At 36.7% G+C, this 21,866-nt stretch overlaps 1 protein-coding gene across 3 annotated transcripts in view; it reads right to left on the bottom strand.

The window, feature by feature from the left end:
- Positions 1-14,114, bottom strand: part of FAP (fibroblast activation protein alpha) — a 73,022-nt gene extending 58,908 nt beyond the window's left edge. The window contains exons 1-3 of one of the 3 annotated variants that reach the window (XM_007464489.1): positions 13,908-14,114; positions 12,442-12,622; positions 12,025-12,109 (exon numbers count right to left, since the gene is read on the bottom strand). In XM_007464489.1, coding sequence (XP_007464551.1) covers positions 12,025-12,109; positions 12,442-12,447 — 91 coding nt within the window. In that variant the 5' untranslated portion in view covers positions 12,448-12,622; positions 13,908-14,114. Of the gene's footprint in view, positions 1-12,024; positions 12,110-12,441; positions 12,658-13,907 lie in introns of those variants that run through there. The other 2 variants (XM_007464490.1, XM_007464491.1) reach the window with 2 other exon arrangements.
- Between the last annotated feature and the right edge of the window lie 7,752 nt (positions 14,115-21,866).

Genomic DNA, 21,866 nt, shown 5'->3' with positions numbered 1-21,866 from the left:
CCTGCTGAAAATGACCACATGTTCATAAATGCAATAGAGTAATGTATCTGCTCTAAGACGATGCTTTAGGTCACATATTGAGAGTTATAAGACATGTACTTAGAATTTCCAGTCCAAGTTCTGGTTCTTTGTACCACTAGGACAGTGCTCAGCATACAGTGGAAGCATGATAAATATTTGTTGAATGAAAAAATAAATCAACTGGACAGATTTTATTTTAGTTTGTTTTCACTAATTCTCCCCAAAGATATACCTGCCCTTACTCTTTATCCTCCTGTCCATGTTGTAAATTTCATGTATAATTCTACCTGAACATGCCATCCTTTAAATATGTATCAAAATTTTGTCCTTGGAGTTAGCTGGAGTGCTTGTTTGAAAAGCAAGTTTCCCAGTCCTTATCTCAAATCTACTGATTCAGAATCTCTGGGGATAAGGCCCTGATTTTCGGTATTTACCAAGCCCCACAGGTGATTCTTCTGCAAATAATCCAAATTTAGTGATTTCACTGAATCTATTGTACTTGGTTCAATGTTCTCCTGTGCCTGTCAGTGGAATTGCTCCTTGCTTATAAACCCCTGGTAGGTGGATGGGTCTGGCCTGCATAGCAATTCACGCTTCATGGACAGACTTCCCACAGCTAATGTTAATCATGGCTTTCAAGGAATGTTAATGGTTGCCTGTAATGTTTATGTCCCTATTCAGTCCTCTTGCTCATTGTTCAGATGGACTCTTCCTTAGGTACATTCCCTCTGCTGATGCTTGAGCAGTGGAGAAAGGGCAAAGGGAGTGATTCTGCCCCAGATTAGATTTAAACAAGGTAACAGGGAAAGCACTGGTAGGGGAAGGGGTCATTGTTTTCTAGTGTTTTGAATGTGTGTGTGTGTGTGTGTGTGTGTGTGTGTGTGTATGCATGTGTGTGTGTCTTTCTGTGTAAGTCAGTATAAAATGCATCTCTATGGCACCAATCTCACTAAACAAGTTCTAGTCACGTGAAAAATATTCCACTAATAATTACTGAATGAATACGTGGATTTTCATGCCTTTTTCCAAATGATGTTTTAATGTTGAATTATAATCTTTAGATTATTTTGGAAGTTTAGTTTTGGCATCTATAATTTTTAAACTCTAAGTAGCTGAGCAGAAGTAGAAAAGAATTCTGAGAGCATATCTCTCTTCTATACGTAACTGACACTCACTTAACACTTAATTCTTGATAGTGCCCCTATAGTCAATTTGGCCCATCTTTAGCACAGTTATTTATACACTGCAAAACACTCCAATTTACTATAGTTTAATTATTTGCGTTTTCAACTTTTTAAAGCACAGCTGGAAATTATTTCAATTATGAATCCAAGAAATGACAATTCACAGAAATGATTCCCAAGTAAATAATGATTCACTATTCTCCTAATTCTTTCTTAAAACTTTGTATTTATTCTTCATTAGGGTTCTATTTCTATTTCTGCCATTTAATTTTCCAGTCCTAAAAAATTACAAATAAGTATCAGAACAGAGACATCTGATGTCAGCTCTAATATTCATCATAAATTAAATGAGAAAATATGGTTTATTAAGTGAGCACACGAATGGCCAGTAGGTCTTTTTGTTCTCACTTTCATACTTGTTTTGGAACTGATGCTTATGAGGCTACCCCAATGAAAGTGACGTGGGCTCCCAGGCACACTGCACCTGTCTCTCTGCTGGCTCTGCAAAGATGTTGTCCTCAGATAGGCAATGTCTCCAGCCATTGCATCAGCTCATGTTTGTTTTTGGAGTGAGCACCACAGGGGCAAATGTTGGAGATATTTGGCTGAGAAATAAACTATTTAAAACTAATATTATATTTGGGCAAAGACTGACAACTTTGAAAAAAATGGAACTGAGGTAGCTTTAGACCAGTAATAAGTGTTATAATTTACTAAGTTCTAATAAGTACCAAGCACTCTGCATGCGTGGTCTTGTGAAACACTCACAGCAACTCTCTAAGTACTATTATTAACACCATTTTACAGATTAGGAAGTGGAAATTAGAGAGTTAAAGTAACTTGCCTAATACATAACAGAGCTGGGGTTTAAATCCAGCTCCATCTAATTTTAGAGACTGGACACTTTACCACTACCTTTTGATTTAAAGTGAAAGCATACGTGTGATAAAACAAGACAAAACAAACACAAACATAAGGTCAAGAACCAAGCAACACACAAGGGGGGTTGAATAATTATACGTCAAAATGAACGTTAAGAGAATATGAGACAGTTTGAGTTTTGTCAAAGCAAAGAGGTCGCTATAAGCTTTCAATGTCTAACTGAAGAATGTAGTAGCTCTCAGTTCTGAAAGAATTTCCCATGGTTCTCTCTACAGGTAACACTGATCAACATATGTTATTCAAAGGTATTGTCAGGTTTAAGTTCATTTTGTGTATTATGTTATTGTTGTGCTATGTTAATTAGGGCTATCTTTTTCGTGATCTCTGAAGCAGTAAAGGTCGTAGGGTATGGTCAACATAATGCACAAGAACATGGTGGTAAATGCCAAATATTTTGGTGACCCTGAAGATGAAAATAAACCTCGTCTATATCTGAAGGCCCACTCAGTCTCCTTTGCCAGCTCATCTTCCTATAATCTCTGCTTTAAGTTGTGGTGTGGCTTATATTCGTTTTACTTGGGACCTCAGAAAGAGTCACCTTCCTCAACCATTTAATTCTCCCAGGGTTTCTATCACATCTTCTTAGCTGGCTCACACCCACCCCCAATGCCACCCCTCACCCCTCACTGGATTTCTTCTCTGAGATCCAGACGATATATTAAACTTCCTCTCTAACACCTCCACCTGCATATCAGGCACTTCAAAATCAGTATGTCTAATAGGTAACTAATGAGAACCTACAGTATAGCACAGGGAATTCTACTCAGCGCTCTGTGGTGACCTAAATGGAAGGAAATCTAAAAAAGAGTGGATAGATGTATATGTATAACTGATTCACTTTGCTGAACAGCAAAACTAACACAACATTGTAAAGCAACTGTACTCCAATAAAAATTAATTTTAAAAAATCAGTATGTCTAAAGCTAAGAAAAAAGGAATTCCATGCTGTCCCTCCAGATTTCTCCAAGTCAATGCAACTATCGTCCATGTAGTTCCTCAATTCAAATACTTGGGAGTTATCCTTGAGCTCCCTCTTGCTTTACTGCCTTTGTCCAGCACCCAGGTTTGACAGTTCTATCTCCAAAATCTCTCTCAACTCTCTGCACTTCTACTGAACCTCCAAGGCCAAGCCATTTCTCACTAGGTAGGCTGTAATGGATGCCTATTTGCTACACCTGTAATTTCATTCCTAGTATTTCATTGTGGTTTTGATTTACATATTCCTAATGACTAATGATGTTGAGTCTCTTTTCATGAGCTTATTGGTCACTTTTATATCTTCTTTGGGGTAAATGTCTATCCTTTGTCTATTTTTTTGAATTTGGTTATTTGCCTTTTATTTTATTGATTTGTAAGAGTTTTTTAAAAATATGTTCTGGATGCAAGTCGCATATCAAATGTATGTATGTGCAAACATTTCCCCCCCCATTTTGTGGGTAGTCTTTTCACTTCCTTGATGATAGCCTTTGCAACCGAAGTGTTAAATTTCAAAGAAGTCCAATTTATGTACTTTTTCCTTTGTTGCTTGTGCATTGGGTCGTATCTAAGAAACCACTGCCTAATCGAAGGACAAGAAGATCTATTTCTAGGTTTTGTTTTTAAGTGTTTTATAGTTTTAGCTCTTACATATACGTCTTTGATCCATTTTGAGTTAACTTTTATGTATGATGTGAGGAAGTGGGTCCAACATTTTTTACATGTTGATATCCAGTTGTCCAACTGTTGAAAAGACTTTCTCCATTAAATTGCTATGGCATCCTTATTGAAAATCAACTAACCATAAATGTAAGGCTTTTATACTTATTTCTGGGCTCTCAGTTCTATTTGATTGATCTATATGTCTATCCTTTTTAAAAAATTTATTTATTTTTGGCTGTGTTGGGTTTTTGTTGCTATGCTCAGACTTTCTCTAGTTGCGGTGAGTGGGGGCTTCTCTTGTTGCAGAGCACAAGCTCTAGGCGCATGCATTTCAGTAGTTGTGATATGCGAGCTCAGTAGTTGTGGCTCGCGGGCTCTGGAGCGCAGGCTCAGTAGTTGTGGCGCAAGGGCTTAGCTGCCCCATGGCATGTGGGATCTTCCCAGACCAGGGCTCAAACCTGTGTTCCCTGCACTGGCAGGTGGATTCTTAACCACTGCGCCACCAGGGAAGTCCCTATATGTCTATCCTTATGCCAGTATCACATGGTCTTGATTATGTAAGCTTTGTAGTAAGTTTTGAAATAAGGAAGTGTGATTCCTCCAACTTTGTTCTTCATTTTCAATATAGCTATTATGGATCCCTTGCATTTCCATACGAATTTTGGAATCAGCTTGTCAATTTCTGCAAAAAAAAAGTCATCTGGGATTTGGATAGGGATTGCATTTAATGTGCAGATAAATTTGGGGAGTATTGCCATCTTAAACATACTGTTTTCTGATCTATAAATATAGGATCTCTTTCCATTTATTTATATCTTTTTTGTATTGTTTATTGGTAATGTATAGAAATCCAAATGATTTTTTATATATTGATCTTGTGTTTTGCAAATTTTCTCAACTTGTTTATTAGTCCCAATACTTTTTGGTGAGTTCCTTAGGATTTTCTATAAACAATGTCATCTGCAAATAGAGATAGTTTTACTTTTTCCTTTCCAGTCTGGATACTTTTTATTTCTTTTCCTTATCTAATTGCCCTGGTTACAACCACCAATAAAATATTAAACACAAGTAAGAGCAGACGTGCTGTCTTGTTCTTGATCTTAGGGGAAGAGCACTGAATCTTTCACCAGTGTGATGTTAGCTGTGAGATTTTTTGTGGATGCCCTTTATCAGGTAGGGGAAATTCCTCCTATTTCTAGTCTGCTGAGTGTTTTTACAGTGAGAGGCTGCTGTGTTTTGTTAAATACTTTTGCTGTGTCTATTGAAATGACCATGTCGTTTTTGTCCTTTTTTCTATTAATATAGCTTATTATAGTAATTGATTTTTGGATATTAAACCTTGCATTCTTGGGATAAATCTCACTTGGTCTTGGTGAATAGTCCTTTTTATACATTGCTGGATTTGACTTGCTAGTATTATGTTGAGTGTGTTTCCATTTATATTCATAATAAATATTGGTCTGTAACTACTATTGGTCTGTAACTTCTTTTCTTGTAATATTTTTGAATATTTTTGGTATCAGAGCAATACTGGCCTTACAGCATGAGTTGAGACGTGTTCTCCTTTATTTTTTGGAAGAGTTTGTGAAGGATTGGTAATAATTCTTAAAAAAGTTTGGTAGAGTTTACCAGTGAAGCCAGCTGGGCTTGGGGTTTTCTTTGCAGGAAGTTAAAAATCACTAAATCAATTTCTTCAGTTGTTATAGTTCTATTCAGGTTTTCTATTTATTCTTGAGTGAATTGTGGTAGTTTGTATCTTTCTGGAAATTTGTTCTTTTCTTCTAAGTTATCTGATTTTTTGACAGTCTTTCTATCCTGTTCCTTTAAGGAGTCCTATCATATCAGTTTTTCTACCGAGTATAAAAACCATAATCAGTTTGAAAAAATTTTAATTTAGATACTAAGCAACCCTATTTTTTTTATTATTGACAGATATAAAGGTTAATAAAGATTGTAAATTATTCTGTTTTTACTACATAATTTTGATTAATTCACAAGGATACTAAAATGAAAAATAAATTCTTTGCTCTCTATATAATAACCAATAAGTAAGTAAAAGACTGATTAGTATTGATTATCCCATTGAAATATTATTTTAATTTATGCCTAACATGTTGCTAGATTTTAAGGCTCAGTTTGACTCTCTCTGGTTCTTAAGAACCTTTAGCCTTGATTCCACCTCTCCTATTTGAGCTTTAGAACATGTTTTTCTCAAGGACTATATATGACTAGATATTCTTGTGTAAGTTGTAACAATTCGCTTTGGAAATCAGAGACAGGTAAACTCCTCTGCATAATAGGAGTCATCCAAAGACTTGGATTATTTTCTAAATTATTTAGAATTTGACAAAACTCAAAGAATTTTCCAAGATTCGTCTTCTGTGATTTTAAAATCCAAGTGCAAAGTAGAGAAATATAATCTGCAAGGTTGATGTGTTTACACTCAACTCAAAAGCTCTGTTATGTCCATAAACTTTCTGAAACTTTTCCTCAGCACTTTAGACTTCCCCATATTTCCTCCAAAAGAACAGTGAATAAATAAGCTTAAAACTCTTAAGATATTTGAGGGAATCTGTTTCACAGTTCTGAATGTTGATACTGGGAAAATTTTAAGCCTTAAAAACATATTCATATCTCCTTTGATGATAATTTGGTCTCACAAATATCTTATTTTATAAAAAGTGGTTGTTGAGGTTATAATAGTAGTAATAGTAACAATAATGATAATAATAGTAACAATGGTTTTCTGCCTAAAATATAGACATTCTAAATGATATTTATTCTTATAAAATATTGACTTATATTCTGTCTAAATCATCTGTGATTTCAGATTTCTTCTGAAATAAATTATATAAGGTATTACTTACCTAAGTAAGCAATCATTATAAATTTTATATATGTGTGTACAGTCATAAGTACATATGTATATATGTATTTTCCTGTGTTCATTTGTTTACATAATTTTGGCCTCACAGCTATCACTTTCCTTTTGATTCCTTGAACTTCCCAAATATACTTTCCTGCTTCAGAGCCTTTGTATCTGCTTTTCCCTCTGCATTGAGGGTCTAGCCCCCAGCTTGCGTCCTTCCGTCCTTAAGGTCTTGGCTCAAATACAATCTCAGAGAAGCCTTCCTTGACCACTTCTGTTATGAACTGAATTGTGCCCCCCCAAAATACATAAATTGAAACCCTAACCCTCAATGGAACTGTATTTGTAGATAAGTCCTTTAACAAGGTAATTAAGATTATGTAAGACCATAATGGTGGAGCCCTAATCTGATAGAACTGGTGGTGCCCTTATTGGAAGAGGAAGAGACACCAGGAGTGCACATGCACAGAGGAAAAGCCATATGAGGACAAAACAAGAAGGCAGCCATCTACAAGCCAAGGAGAGAAGCCTCCAGAAAAACTAAACCTGACTATACCTTGATCTTGGACTTCCAGCCTCCAGAACTGTGAGAATATAAATTTCTGTTGCTTAAGCCACCCAGTCTGTGATATTTTGTCATAGCAGCCCTAGATGTCTAACACAGCCTCCACTCCAGTTGCATTCTGTAGCACTTTTACGAATTTGAAATACTCTATTAATTCACTTATTTACTTGTTTATTATCAGATTGTCCTTTCCTAAGGCCAGAGACCTTGTCATTCATGCCTTATACCTGTGCCTGGTAGTTAGAAGGTGCTCAATAAATAATTCGTTGAACAAATAACCAAAGTATCCAGGAGCACAGTGGACTGGGCATTGTGGATAATGGATAACTATGGATGCTAATCTCTGTTTGTTCATATTCAGTAGATTGCTATTTTTAATCTCAGGAAGAATACTATAGCTTCTTCAGTCCAAAGGTTAAAAATCCAAGTGTTTATAGGAGTCAAGCAGATGTTGTAAGTGAATATGGTACCTTGTGTAAATAAAATAGAAAGTATTTTCTATTTTCTATTTTCTATTGGGGTACGTAACAAACTGGAGAATTCACTGTCAATCTAAAGACAACTGCTTCTCAGTCAACTATTACCTTGGGCCCAATGTTACCAGATCTAATATTTAAAAAGAAGCCAAAAATGTACATTTCTATGTTAAATCTCCTGATTTTAAAAAGTTGACAACTAATACAAACTTGTATAAAGCACTGCAGCCCAAAACCACCACCACCACCACCAACAACAAAAAACAATAAAAGAAAAAGTGTGCAAAGGTAGACAGGAGGACTTCAGGGAGATCTGAGCCTAGGCTAATGATGGTTCTCCTTTCACAGCAGGTACTAGAGGTCCTCCCTGCCCAGGAGAACTTGGATTTCTCCACACTACATAATCACCCTCTTCTTTCTCTCTCACTCAGTCTTATTCTGCATCCTCACCCACCTCAGCTTCCTTTATCATATCTCTTCCTTTCTTCAATCTTGCTTTTGCCTCAGAGCTGCCAATATCCTTTATGAGGGCCTTGCACACAAAATTTCTGAAAAAATATTTGTTTTTGATCCAAGGAGGTGGGGGATAGGAACAGGGATGCTGCCCAGGGATAAGTACTCCCTACTCTCAGACTTAAGAAGAGCATTGTTGAAATCAAAATACATCACACAGAAGGCCTAATTGCCATCTTTGTGTGCTAGGATGGAGAGCACAATAAGATGGTAGCTACCATTTATTAAGCTGCTACAAAATGTTAGAAATCTTAGAAAAAATAGTTAGTGTTTATTGAGTGTTTGCTTATCACCAGGTAGGGAACGCTATACTCGACAGAAATCAAGAAAAGTACAGATAGCTCCCACAATTCCTTTCACAATGGTCCAGGAATTCAGAAACTATTAATCATGAAGCAAGGCCATATAGAATTTACTTGCAAAATTCTGTAGCTTCCGTTACTTTCCAATTCTAGCTTTTTGTTTTTTTGGTTTTTGTTTTGTCACCTCTGTATATCTCTTGAAACAAAAAGTCCTGTATTTATCCCTGTGGTTGGCGAAAATGAGGAAAAGAGAAGGAGCTTAGCTTCCACTCTTGGTTTGGTTGCATCTTTACACGGGAAGAGGAGTGATGCTTGGGAAGGAGAATCTCAAGAGAAAAAATAGAGACAGGAGAAAAGAAAGGGAATCGGTTGAAGGAGCAGGCTGAGGCCAAGGAGGACGGCCTGGGTCTAAGGGGTGGAAACTTATATGTGTTTCCCATTCGGTGAAAATAAAAAAAGGAAAACTTTGCAGTCCCAAACGTAGTTGTCTGTTATTTTTATTATTATGTGAGTGAGCTAAACGAATCTTTCTCATTTCACCATTCCATTGCCCTATTTGTTCCTAAAATCCTGCCTAATTCCTCCAAAGCTCTTTTAATCCTGAGACTGGTGTTCCTGGGACCTGCTCCCTCCTTGGAAAAGCCCCTCTCTCTTCTTCTTTCACTTACACTCAGTGGTTTAAGTGAGCCAGTGGTCTAAGTGAACTCCTGATCTCATATTCGTGGTGATGACTGAGCATCCATACTGGGTGCTTATCGTGCTTTCAGAGTAAAGTCTAAATTGCAGTATCTTTGTTTCCCCAACTAGCACAATGATGGGCAGGTGGAACTCAATTAGTTGAGTGGGACTAACTAGTGGGACTTCATTTGTTATTATATAAATAAATGAATGAGTGTTTCATAAGGGGGTTCTTAAGTTTCTCAGAGGAAAACTGTTCTTAATGCTGGCGCATAAATCCTGGGTTAGGAATACGAGGGCACTTAAGGCAAATGTGAGGTAATCGGATTTCTGATGAAGTGTGAAAAGAAGGCTAAAGAGAAGCTTGTTTGGCTCTGAATTTTCCATTCTTCCTTCCCCTTTCTCCTTCCCTTCTCCTGCCTTGCCACCTCAGATCCTCCCTTACCAGCCACTGGGCAGATGTGAGACTGAGAAATGGATCTGAAGTTCCACACTGGGGATGGCTGAGGAGCAGGGTGTGAGGAGAAAAGAGGGAAGTCATCAGGGCACACTTCACATCAGTGCTGCTTGGACCACTGACTCAAGGCAAGAAGAGTCTCAACACCGGTCCTGCTCAGGAAAGTAGATAAATGAATAGTCCCCTGTACAATTTACTTAAGTGACATTCTGATAAGTTCTTCGGCAAATTTAGAATAGAAAAAGAATGGTATTATGGAAAAAAATAGTTCTCAGCTTTTTTATGATTTTCTGTTGCTGAAAGAGTACTAAAATTTCATAGGGGACTTCCCTGGCGGTGCAGTGGTTAAGAATCCGCCTGCCAATTCAGGGGACACGGGTTCGAGCCCTGGTCCGGAAAGATCCCACATACCGTGGAGCAACTAAGCTCGTGCACCACAACTACTGAGGCCGCGTGCCACAACTACTGAAGCCTGCACGCCTAGAGCCCGTGCTCTGCAACAAGAGAAACCACCGCGTTGAGAAGCCTGCGCACCACAACGAAGAGTAGGCCCCGCTCGCCAAAACTAGAGAAAGCCCACGCGCAGCGAAGAAAACCCAATGCAGCCCAAAATAAATAAATAAATAAAATATTAAATTACTTCAAATAATAAATAATAATATATATTATTTATTATTATAATAAATAAATAAATAAAATTTCATCTGAAGCTTAAACTGATTATTTCACTCTATCTGAAAATTACTTTGCTCTGAGAATCTCCTGTTGGTTGAAACAGAAAATTAGCTTATAAAGAACATAGGACTTTTATAATATATGTAGATTATAACATATATCTATGTTAAACTTGGGGAGAGGGTAAGGATTGGGATTATATATAACTAGACAAATATCTATGAATGTGTATAGTTATATACTATAACTGTAGTATATTTCTTATTAGAAATTATGACTCTATAATTCCAAAGTGCAAATGCAACCCATCCTTGCCTGTAGACAAGGTGCAGGCTCACCATAAAATCCACACATTTTTGTTCTCAGAACATTTGTTTCTGATGGAGCAAAGTGTCCATTTCAAGTATTGGGGAGTTTTCTTTAAAATTCAGGAACTAATTTTGAATGTATTAACATCCAAAGGGCCAATATGAACTAATTTACTACCTGACAATTGCTGGTGTGAGGAAAATATGGCCCCCAAACGAGGAAAGACACCGGTCTGAAAATAATTTTAACTTGAAAAAATATAAAAAAATGTGAACTCAGTCTATCTCAACAGCCTCAGAATAATCTTGTGCTAGCAGAGAGGAATGAGGACTGAAAATCAACACTGAAGATACAGGAACATTGCCTTCGTTTTATTGGTTAACCAATTACATTTTGTAATTCTGTGAAAATCCCATGAGCATTTTGAATTTTTCAAAGTATTTTTCTATATTTCATTTTTTAAAGCAACGAATCATTCAGAACTCATACTTTCTTTAGCTAAAGGCTTGTCATTGATCTTCCTTTACTGTCAGTTAGCTTTTAACCAAAGATATTTTCCACTTTAGCTATCATAAGGTTTTAATATTTGCTGGTACAAACTTTTTTCCTTTCCCTGGACCCCAAGGCAGAAGACCAGTTATTATTGTACATTTTTCCTGTTTAGAACTTGAGCTTCTTTTCAGAGTTTCATAAAAATCTATTTCTCTAATATCACTGAAATATTTATAGGCAGAGTCTTAATTTAAATCCAAACTAGCCCCCAGCATCAGTCTCCCAAGTTTTAGCAAAGTGAGATCAATCTTAATCTAAGCTTTTCTAAAAAGGATAAATTTATAACTAAACATAACGCTTGCTTAATAATATTTAGTCTTCTAACTTGATTTTCTTGGCTACTGCATCTAGAACAACAATTTCACTTTTTCTATGCAGCTATTCTCGAGATCTCTATTCTTGACTGCCTCCCTAAATTTTTGGAAAGACTCATAATAAAAATTTCCATAGGTTCTGTTTTAACTTTTCCATTCTTACTCATCTTTACTTTCCATGAGGCAATCCAATAACGAAAGCAATGTTAGTTAAAAATATTGTCTCTAAAGGCCTGTCAAAGCTTGGAATTTAGCACATACTTTGCAGAGATGTAGGGGTGATATAGAAGAGCACTCAGGTTTTTCTATTGCTGAAATAATACTGGAAACCTCTTCCTACCCATGCCTTAAATTCCTCAGTATTTCTGGTTGCTCAACAACATATCTGGGAGCTTATAAATCTTCTTAGAAATAACAGATTTACTTTGGAAAATAAGCACTTAGGAAATGTTCGATCACTTGTGACAAAGCACTAGTGCATTTTCCGAAGTATTCTAGGCAGACAGAGCAAATGAGAGAAAATTCTTACCTCTTGAAGGACGTAAGACAATGCACATCACCAATAAGGCAAGCACAGCAGAAGTGGCAACTCCAAGTACAATTTTTAACCATGTCTACATAAAATAAAGAAAATTAGACATATAAATGGTTTCTGCTAAACAGTAGAATTGGCAAGCTTTTGTTTACACCTAAATCCTCTTTCTCCCTCCCCATAAAGCTTTTGATTGTCTTCCACTGATCTGGCTATAATTGCTGGAATTCTTCCAGCTCTGCAAGGAGAAATGTTTCTACAGTATATTTAGAACAAATTTCCCAATCCCAACCCACTCCAGGAAGTACATACTTATGTACAAATCCTCACCTTCTAAACGATAGAAAACTCTGATTACGCTCAATTCAGCCAGCCCCCATGCTTTAGCAAGTATCTGAGGCTGCATATACTAACCTTCATTTTTTCCAGATGTTTTTGAAAGTTAGCTAATTCTGACTTCAGAGCGTGGGTCACCGGATCTGTGAAAACCGTTGAAAGAAGTAAGTCTGTCTTCGTAGTTGGAAGCTGAAGCTAGGGCAAGGGTTTTTTTTCTTTCCACAGACTTTTGAATACCGTGCCAAATTTCAAAAGATTTCTGTAAAATCAGAAACAGATTTTGGGGGCGTTCTTGGCCTTGAAATGAACTGTGAGTGGCTCAAGGGAGGTTTTATAGCATTCTCATCCTTGTAAATTCTACACCAACATCTGCTTACGTTGCCACACGGAAGTTTTTTTTTAATTATTTTTTACAAGTTTAGGTTTTTGTTTCATTTTCTTCTAGAAATCACTTACAGATCACATTGGCAAGTCACTGGGTTTTGGATAACCTTTCTATTTGCAGCCAAAATAAGAATTTAAAATAATATAAATTCCAGGTGTGTACAGTACACATATATCTCATTTTTAGCAGAGGAAGAAAATTAAAGTCACATAAGATTATGTGAGAAAGACACCACATTACTGCAATTTCTTTTCTTCCTCTGGGAGATTATGAGGTACTGCAGACAGAAATGTTTTTCTTTCAGCACAATTTCTTTGTCCATATAGCACCATATGCACTTTCAGTAAATACAGAAGTTTAAAAATTCAACTGTCTAAACCCACGACTGCTTTACTTTAAAGAAATAAAATGCCATCTGGTGAAATTTAGGATGGGTTAGGTGTGTATGCACAGGCCAGAAAGATGGAAAGATCAGTAAGAATAATTTACCAGCAGACCTTTGAAAGAATGAAAATGGCTTTGCAAAAGTGATATTTTTGCTTCCCTCTCAGAATAGCTTCTGAGAGAGGAGAACAGTTAGTAATTATAAAGCCTTTAAAATAAATAAAAAAGCATTTGAGAAGAGAAGTAAGTTGTATGTACAATTTCATTTTGGATAAATTTACATAAATCCAAAGCAATTGGTCAACTTGACATCAGTAAAATGGTAGTCTGAATTAAAACACACACGTACACACACACACACACACACACACACACACACACACACACACACCAGTTTCTTGGAGTATGTTGACTGGTTCAATGCAATTCATTTGGATAGATTCTGTTGCTCCACATAAATACGGTTGTTAACCTACTGTCTTTTAGTTCTTCCACTAATGGTTTTCTTCTTCGGACATTTGTAATGGTCTCAACCTGACAAAACAAACTTCATGGTGAGCTTTCATGGATTTTTCATGAAAAGTAATGAGGAAATGTTCCTGAAGTCTCTTGCTGTTTGCTTTATTCAACTGATCTGATTACCATGGGAGGCTTTCTCCAGCAAAGAGCAGGACGGTGGCTTATGAACTTCCTCTTAGACATTCTCCAGACATCCCTCCCTGAATTCCAGCCTTATGAAAATTCTGTTGAGGAAAATGAGTCATTAAGCACTTACTGGCAGAGAGATGTAACCACCCTGAGTTAGAGAGGAACCCCTCCTTCCTTTCCAGTTGATGGGGTCAGCTCTTTACAAACTGAAGCAAGCATTAAGATAAACATCCAAGTTATGCTATATGCTTGTAGGCATCTCCGTGTGATTGTGAGATCCTCAAATCCAAGATAAAAGCCACCAGCCAGGTCCCAAATGGACTGCTCCCATGTGGGTCCTCTTGGACTGATAGCCTTCTTTGGAAAATTCACAGAACGTGTTCTCAGAAGTTCTGTCCCAGCCTGCCAAAGCCTCAAAGTCCGCAAGTACTTTTTAGTGAGTTATTCCCACGACTTTACATCCTGAAGAGAAGCTGACTATAATAAATGATTAGGGCATGATTAAAATGGTTACTCTTGGCTTTAGCAATTAAGAATGCACTGACGTGTGACTGGTCTGAGTACCACTTAGGACTGCAGTCAAGTGTGGGTGTCTGCAAGAAAATCATTTTGACAGGATCTAAGGAGAAATCAGGGTGCTTTAAGAGGGAGAAATTTAAATTGAAGCTGTTAGTGAGAAGGAAAATTATAGGCTAAAACACATTTCTTTAGTTTTGTTTGTTTTTTCCTTGGATGGTTGGGTGATTCAAACTGCAACTTCTGGAAAATTCTGACTGGTTTGAATGGTTTCAAGAAAAATGAGACTGACTGCAGAAATAAAGATGTCAAGATTTTTTCCATCTGATTCCATGAGTTAGGGATACATTGCTTATAACAGAACTATAAATGTCCATCCCTTTGAGATAATGTGTAAATGCTCTAATTTTCATCCAAACAAGTACTCCCACAAAAAAAATTTAGATTCTTTTAATATTATAACATCTTCACTGACTTTTTCTCCTTTTAGAGTCAAAATGAAAATGCTTATACTAACATTTTTTAAACATTGAGGAAACTGACTACTATTCTTATTTTATAGAGTTAGTTAATATCCAGTCAACATTTTTGTTGGGAAAACAAATATGAATAAGCCACAGTGTGCATCTTCAGGAAGCTTACTTTCTTCTACAAGCTTGGCAAGTAAGTCCTTACATATTTGTTTCTTTTCCCTCTCTGGAGGTCTTGCTGAGAATGAGCCTGAAGATACGGTTGTGCTTAGTAGTAAAGAACCTACTTTTCTGGGTTTGTTGACTGCTGCACGGACTCAGAAGGAGAGACAGGAAGTAAACATGGCTCATGTTTGTGATTCTTAATTCAAGTCCTATTTTTGCCAAGACTGGGACTTTTCTCAGAAAGCAACTCTGGATCTATTCATTGCTCCAGAAACAGAAAGTATGACTTTGGCCTGTAAACAATTAAGAGCAAGCATTAGGATAGTAGAGGCTCAAGTGAGCTTTTTCCAGAGGTGGACCTTATAAGGCTTAATTTAGAATATGACTGCATTTTAGTAAGCCCACTGGATAAGTTAACTATAACATAAATCCTTAGCTTGCTAAGAGAGCTTTCTAGAACTATTTAGTAATAGCCACTGTGTGTCTGCCAAAAATGATTTTGATTTAGATGTTTTCCCAGAAAACACATTCAGCTATATATTCCTACAGTGTGAAGGTTAAGATGATGCTGAAAGCATAAATAAGGATGTTGTATTTTTAATTGGGGGTAGAGAGATAAAGAAAGAGACATGCATTCATTAACCAAAAGCTAAAATAGATTATTTAAGGTTGAGTGATACTCTAAAATAAAAATTTGCTCCAAAGAAGGCCATGCCTGCCCATTTGATTCCTCAGATTTGGTAAAAATTTCCCGTCAACTGTTTTATACAAAGTGTTTTAATACATTTCATTTAACTCATACCAAAACTCATTTTAATGAGTAGGAAATGGAGCCCTGAAAAATTTGGTAACTTGCCCAAGATTCCAACAGGAACCAATGCTACTATGTTATATTGCTTCTTTATGATAATTCCTGAAGCTGATTCCAAAGTAATAAATATGTTTTTAAAAATAAATAAATAAAACTTTTAATTAACATCTCATTGATTCTCTTTTGAAAGACATCTTAAGGGGGTGATGGTAAAATAATTACAGCTAAAATATGCGTAATCCTCACATCTTCAGAGGACATTGTTACACATGACTCAAAAGACCACAGTCTCACTCTGCAGGGACTGTGTCCAAAATGTTAACTTGGTTAGAGTTTTGTTAGAATTGAGGTCTAATAATCAGAGCAGTAGTTATATAGTACCTGGGGTTAGAAGGTCTTCCTCCAGGGACTTGTTTAAATTAAGGGATTCATCAGAATATCCAACATCAAAGATATTTGAGACCTAAGCTAAGAAAAGCTAAGATTGGGACTTCCCTGGTGGCACAGTGGTTAAGAATCTGCCTTCCAATGCAGGGAATGCTGGTTCGATCCCTGGTCAGGGAACTAGATCCCACATGCATGCTGCAACTAAGAGTTCGCATGCCACAACTGAGGACCGCACGACCCGCAACTAAGACCTGGCACAACCTAAATAAATAAATAAGATAACTAACAATAGGAATAAAAAAAAGAAGAGCTAAGATTGTCAAAGCTCATAGTAACTACTGCATAGTTGCCGATCTGGAAGACGTGACATAACAGCATCAATGAAAAACGATACAGCTTAAACTACTTTTGAATCTGATTTATTTTCTAAAACCCCAGTTGTTACAAGAGGGAGAATATGAAGCAACATGCCTCCTAGTTTGTAATTGATACCTACTTTCTTAATAGATGTTAGAATTAGATGCCAATGGTTTATTATCCTCTAATAATTAGGGCAAGGTCTCCTTAGTGGCCCAGAGAGTTAACAGTCAAGTTGGATTAGAAAAGAAACAGTACGGAAACAACCTGTTTCTTTGGGTGTTTTGATGTAGTTTAAAAATGCAAATATTGGACTTCCCTGGTGGTGCACTTGTTAAGAATCTGCCTGGCAGTGCAGGGCACATGGGTTCGAGACCAGGTCCAGGAAGATCCCACAAGCCGTGGAACAACTAAGCCCGTGTGCCACAACTACTGAGCCTGTGCTCTAGAGCCTGCGAGCCGCAACTACTGAGTCCGTGTGCTGCAACTACTGAAGCCTGCGTGCCTAGAGCCTGTGCTCCGCAACAAGAGAAGCCACCACAATAAGAAGCCTGCGCACCACAACGAAGAGTAGCCCCCGCTCGCCGCAACTAGAGAAAGTCTGCGTGCAGCAATGAAGACCCAACACAGCCAAAAATAAATAAATTAAAATAAATAAATTTAAAAAAATAAAAATGCAAATATTACATTTCCTTAGAGGTACTTAATCAATTGGCTTGATCATATTTAATAGTTTAAATTGAATGTGTAAGCGTTTTATATACTTTGATTAAACTTATTAAAGACACGGCTTCTTCACTAGTATTTTAGAGTAGAGAATATTACTACTAATAGCTAATGCTTACTGAACACTTTTATTAATCCTGACATTTTTCTAAGCACGGTACCTGTACTCTCTCATTTCATCTTCAGAACATTAGTACCATTATGATCTTCATTTGAAACATAAGGACATGGATGCACAGAAAATTTAAGTAACTCCCTCACAGTCATATAGCTTATGACTATGTGTTCATGAGCAATGTGGGCAGTAGCAATGGCACATGAACCCAAACAGTCTTATTCTATAACACGATTTGATTGGTCCATGTTTAAGTTTCTGCCAGGAGGGTATATATAGGTATAGTGATGGGATGTGTAATCAAGACTGGATCTAGGAGGAGGTAAAGCAGAAGGAAGATATTAGATGGGCTAATAAGCTGGATCTCTTGATGAGGCCAGTGATAGAATAGGAAGTAAAGAAGTTGTTACCAGAAAGGAGCAGGTTTCAGTTTAAGATTTCAGTTCAAAGTGCTGACAAGGTCTAGGGTGTGGATCCAGAAGTAGTGACTGAGGAAGAGGAAAGAAGTGAAGGTACCTAGAGATATAAATAGTTGTCAAAACAGTGAGAGGCAAGGGAGTCATTTGAGATGTATATCTGGGAACTTAATTTACCTCAAATTATGGCAATACTTGTGGAGGGGGAAGAAATACACTGACTCACATTCTAAACTCTTTATAAAAGATTTGGAGAGATTCCCAGATCAAACTGGTAGAATGAACATGTACGTCAATTTCTTTGCCTTCTGAAACACCATTAAACTGATTGCAAAAGGAAGAAAAGGATAAGGCATGTAACAATGGAGAGGTGGAGAGAGTATCACCAGTGGATAAAGCAGAGCAGAAACAGCAACTGCCTGGGACACATCTAGAAAGAAATTTGCATGGAAGAGTTCCAGAATTGAAATGGCATTTACCACTGAGGGTAGGAGAGAGAAATGGTGCTGGAAAAAAGGAGGCTAGTTAGATATCCATATACGGACTCTTCATCTCTGGATGCAAAACAATCTGCAGCTGAGCATTTACCCCAGGCAAAAAACAAAAGATGAAATTTTAAGAGATATTAAACTACTGTTGTGGAGTACCAGAGGAGCCAGCTGGGAGTCAGTGCAACAAAGTAAATTCAGTCCTCCAGCTCAAGGGCTTCCTGACCTCTTATCCTTAAACAAAACCCACCAGCTGACAAGCCCCACCTGCATAACAGGGTCTCTCCATTCTTCACTCATTCTTATGTCTGCTACAAAAACCAAGCATCAGTAGACAAGGATAATATTTTTTTAAAAAAACAAGAAGAATCCAAACCTTAAAACATGAAAGAAAAGTAAAGTCACTAAGAAGGACAAGTAGGAAAAAAAAAAAAAGACACTCAAGAAAAATAGAAAAAAATGACCAGGAAGATAATTATGAGAACAGAAGACAACCTTTAAAAAAGCTTGAATTCAGCCATCCCACTTCTGGCTCATATCCAAAGGAAATGAAGACAGGATATCAAAGAGATATCTGCACTCCCATGTTCATTGCAGCATTATTCACAATAGCCAAAATATGGAAACAACCTAAGTGTCCATCAACAGGTGAGTGGATAAGGAATTCTGGCATACATATACAATGGAATATTATTCAACCATGAGAAAGAAGGGATCCTGCCATTTGTAACAAGATGGATGGATCTGGGAGGCATTATGTGAGGTGAAATAAACTAGACAAAGAAAGACAAATATGTCGTGTTAACATTTACATATAAAATCTTTTTAAAAATGTCAAACTCATAAACACAGAGTAGAAAAGTGGTTGCTGGGGTAAATAGGGGGAGCTTGGTAAAGGGTACAAACTTTCAGCTATAAGCTGAATAAGGTCTGAGGATCTAATGTAAAGCATGGTGATTACAGGTGACAACACTGTATTGTACAAACAAAAGTTGCTAAGAGAGAAGAACTTAAATATTCTTACAAAAAATGTGAGGTGATACATGTATTAATTAACTCAAGGGGGGGTCCTTTCATAATGTATATGTATATCAAATCACCACGATTTACACCTTAAATATCTTGCAAATTTACTTGTCAGTTATACCCCAATAAAGCAAAAATTTTTTAAAAATTTAAAAGCTTGAATTAGCATCCTCACTGTGATTCAATAAGATATTGCCACAATTTAGACAACAGGTTATGATAAAGTAATATTTAAAAAGCTCTTACATATTGAAAATACAATTGCCAAATTTTTAAAAATCGATATAGGTTTTGGGAAATGAAATTGAAGAAATCTCTCAGAACAGAAAGACGAAGATGGATAATATGATGAAAAAGGTAAGACACATAGAATATAAACTCAGAAAGTCCAACATCCAATTAGTAGGAGTTTGAGAAAGAATGTCAAAGAAAGCAGAGGGAAAAAGGATTATTATAGAATGAAAGCAAGAGAATTTCCCAAAGATGAAGAAGAAAATACATCTTCTGGGCCTACAAAATGCCCAGGGCAAAATATGAGAAAAAAATTCATACAAAGACATATAATTGTGAACTTCTAAAATATTAATTACAAAGAGAAAATTCTAAATTCTTCCAGAGAGAAAAAATTGCCTACAAAAGAAGCAAGAATTAGACTGACAACAAATTTACCATCTGCCAACTAGATGCTGCAGAACAAAGGTGGAATGTTTTTAAAGTTCTGAGAGAAAATGCTTGTCATGCTAGAATCTACTTAGTCAAGATAGGAGTCAAATATGGGGACAAAATGAGGATAGCTTCAGATGTATGAAAGCTTACACCCCAGATAGCCTTTCTTAGGAAGGAACTTGAGGGTGTATTTCAGCAAACTGAGGCATTAAGGTACTGAAGTCATCATTCAGGGGCGAGAAAAGCTGAGCCAAGAAAGAAAGAATCTGGTCTTTGAAAACCCGATGCTAGCATTTTGTGAACCCCTGTCTCCAGTCTTTTCTTAAGACAGATCTATTCCTTTGCATAACTAATTTTTTCTAAGTTTGAATTGTTTTTCATGCCACTTGTAAATAAGAGTCCCAATAGTCACACGACTGATGGAAGTAATTGATGGTATGTAAAAGTAGGATCTTAGAAACATTCTCTACTAAGCAGCATGAGAAGTTCTGTTAGACCCACAGAGAAAGAAATGTAATCCTGTTAAACTACTTAGCTCAAAAGCAATACTTACCTAGTCACAATAGTTTGAGTGTTTATTGGTTTTACATTTCTACAATTCATGTGGACAAATCACAAAAGGCTATTTTGTAGTCAGAAATTATTGATCAAAATGATTTATTTATTATTTATATGTTAATAAAATTAAATGTATAGCTAACAAAGTTGGAAAGTGGAAGGGCAGTGCAGAAACACAGATAGATGGACAAGAAAACACATGCCCTCATCTCCCAAAGCAGGCGGTCAAGAGATCTCATCCATGATGAACAGAATAAGAATTGGAAGTACACATAACTGTCCCTGCCATGTCATCTCTAAATGGTATTGAGGGCACAGGGTAGGAAGGGAATATTTACCTTAGTAGAAATATAGAACCATGTGATTCTTCGTATTGTTTCAGAAAGTTTAAAAGATAAATCTGAAAATTCATATGATGAATTAGCAGGCCTTCTTCACCAAGTAGTCTCATATAGTAGGTGACATTTGTGGGTTTGCCAGGGTAAACTGCCTGTTTCTACCATTTACCTATTTTTTTCTATTGTGCTATGGAGCAAATGTGTCTGGCAGACGGTGTAGGGTAAGATTACAATAGCAAAGTAAGATTTATGGATGAGAAAATAGGAAAGACATTACCAACATGGGCTCAAGTTTTTGCTTGTGTCACCTTCTCAATGAGGCTGAATCACTCCCTTAAAATTGACCCCCCTCCACCTCCAGTTCTTCTTAGCTTACTCTTCTTTTATCCCATAGATTTTGCCACTTCCCAATATCCCGGAATATGTATGTATGTATTATTTTTATTGCTTATTCCTCTTTACCTCACATACTGTCTCCATTTTTGGCTTGTTTCACTCATATAGCCCAAGGACATAGGAACAATTCTTGGTGTAAAGTAAGTGTTTAATAAATATTGTTATCTGAATGAAAGCATGAAGAATATAGAGGATTTGGTGCTCACTGGCTGCTCACTGTGGGCCCAAGCTAGACATGGCTCAAAGAGAGCACCTCCAGGTGTGACCAGTAAAGGGCCAAGCTCATGATTATTAAACAATCAGATAATAACAATTGTTATCTTAACAATTATCGCTTAATCCTTGTGTTACAGTTTCAGGGTGCCTTTCAACATGAGTTGCAGTTTAGTTCATTATAACATGGAGAATTAGTAATAGGAGATTTTACCGCAGATATTCAGTTATTTTTTCCTGAGAACTGAGGAAAGATTACCAACTGTGTATGAGAAACATCTGTTTTATGGATTAGTAAAGTGAGAATTAGTTGAACTTCATGTCTACTTCCTTTTGACATTCTAATTAGTGAAATTTCAATTAATACGTAATCTAATCAATTCTGTGTTCCACTCTGATAATTTTTCGAATGTTGACCTGAAATAAATAGACTGCCAG

Source organism: Lipotes vexillifer, unplaced genomic scaffold (genome assembly GCF_000442215.2).
Source record: "Lipotes vexillifer unplaced genomic scaffold, Lipotes_vexillifer_v1.1 scaffold68, whole genome shotgun sequence".
Classification (NCBI taxonomy): Eukaryota; Metazoa; Chordata; class Mammalia; order Artiodactyla; family Lipotidae; genus Lipotes; species Lipotes vexillifer.
The sequence above is the reverse complement of the archived record's forward strand: the minus strand, read 5'-3'. Positions and strand labels throughout refer to the sequence as shown.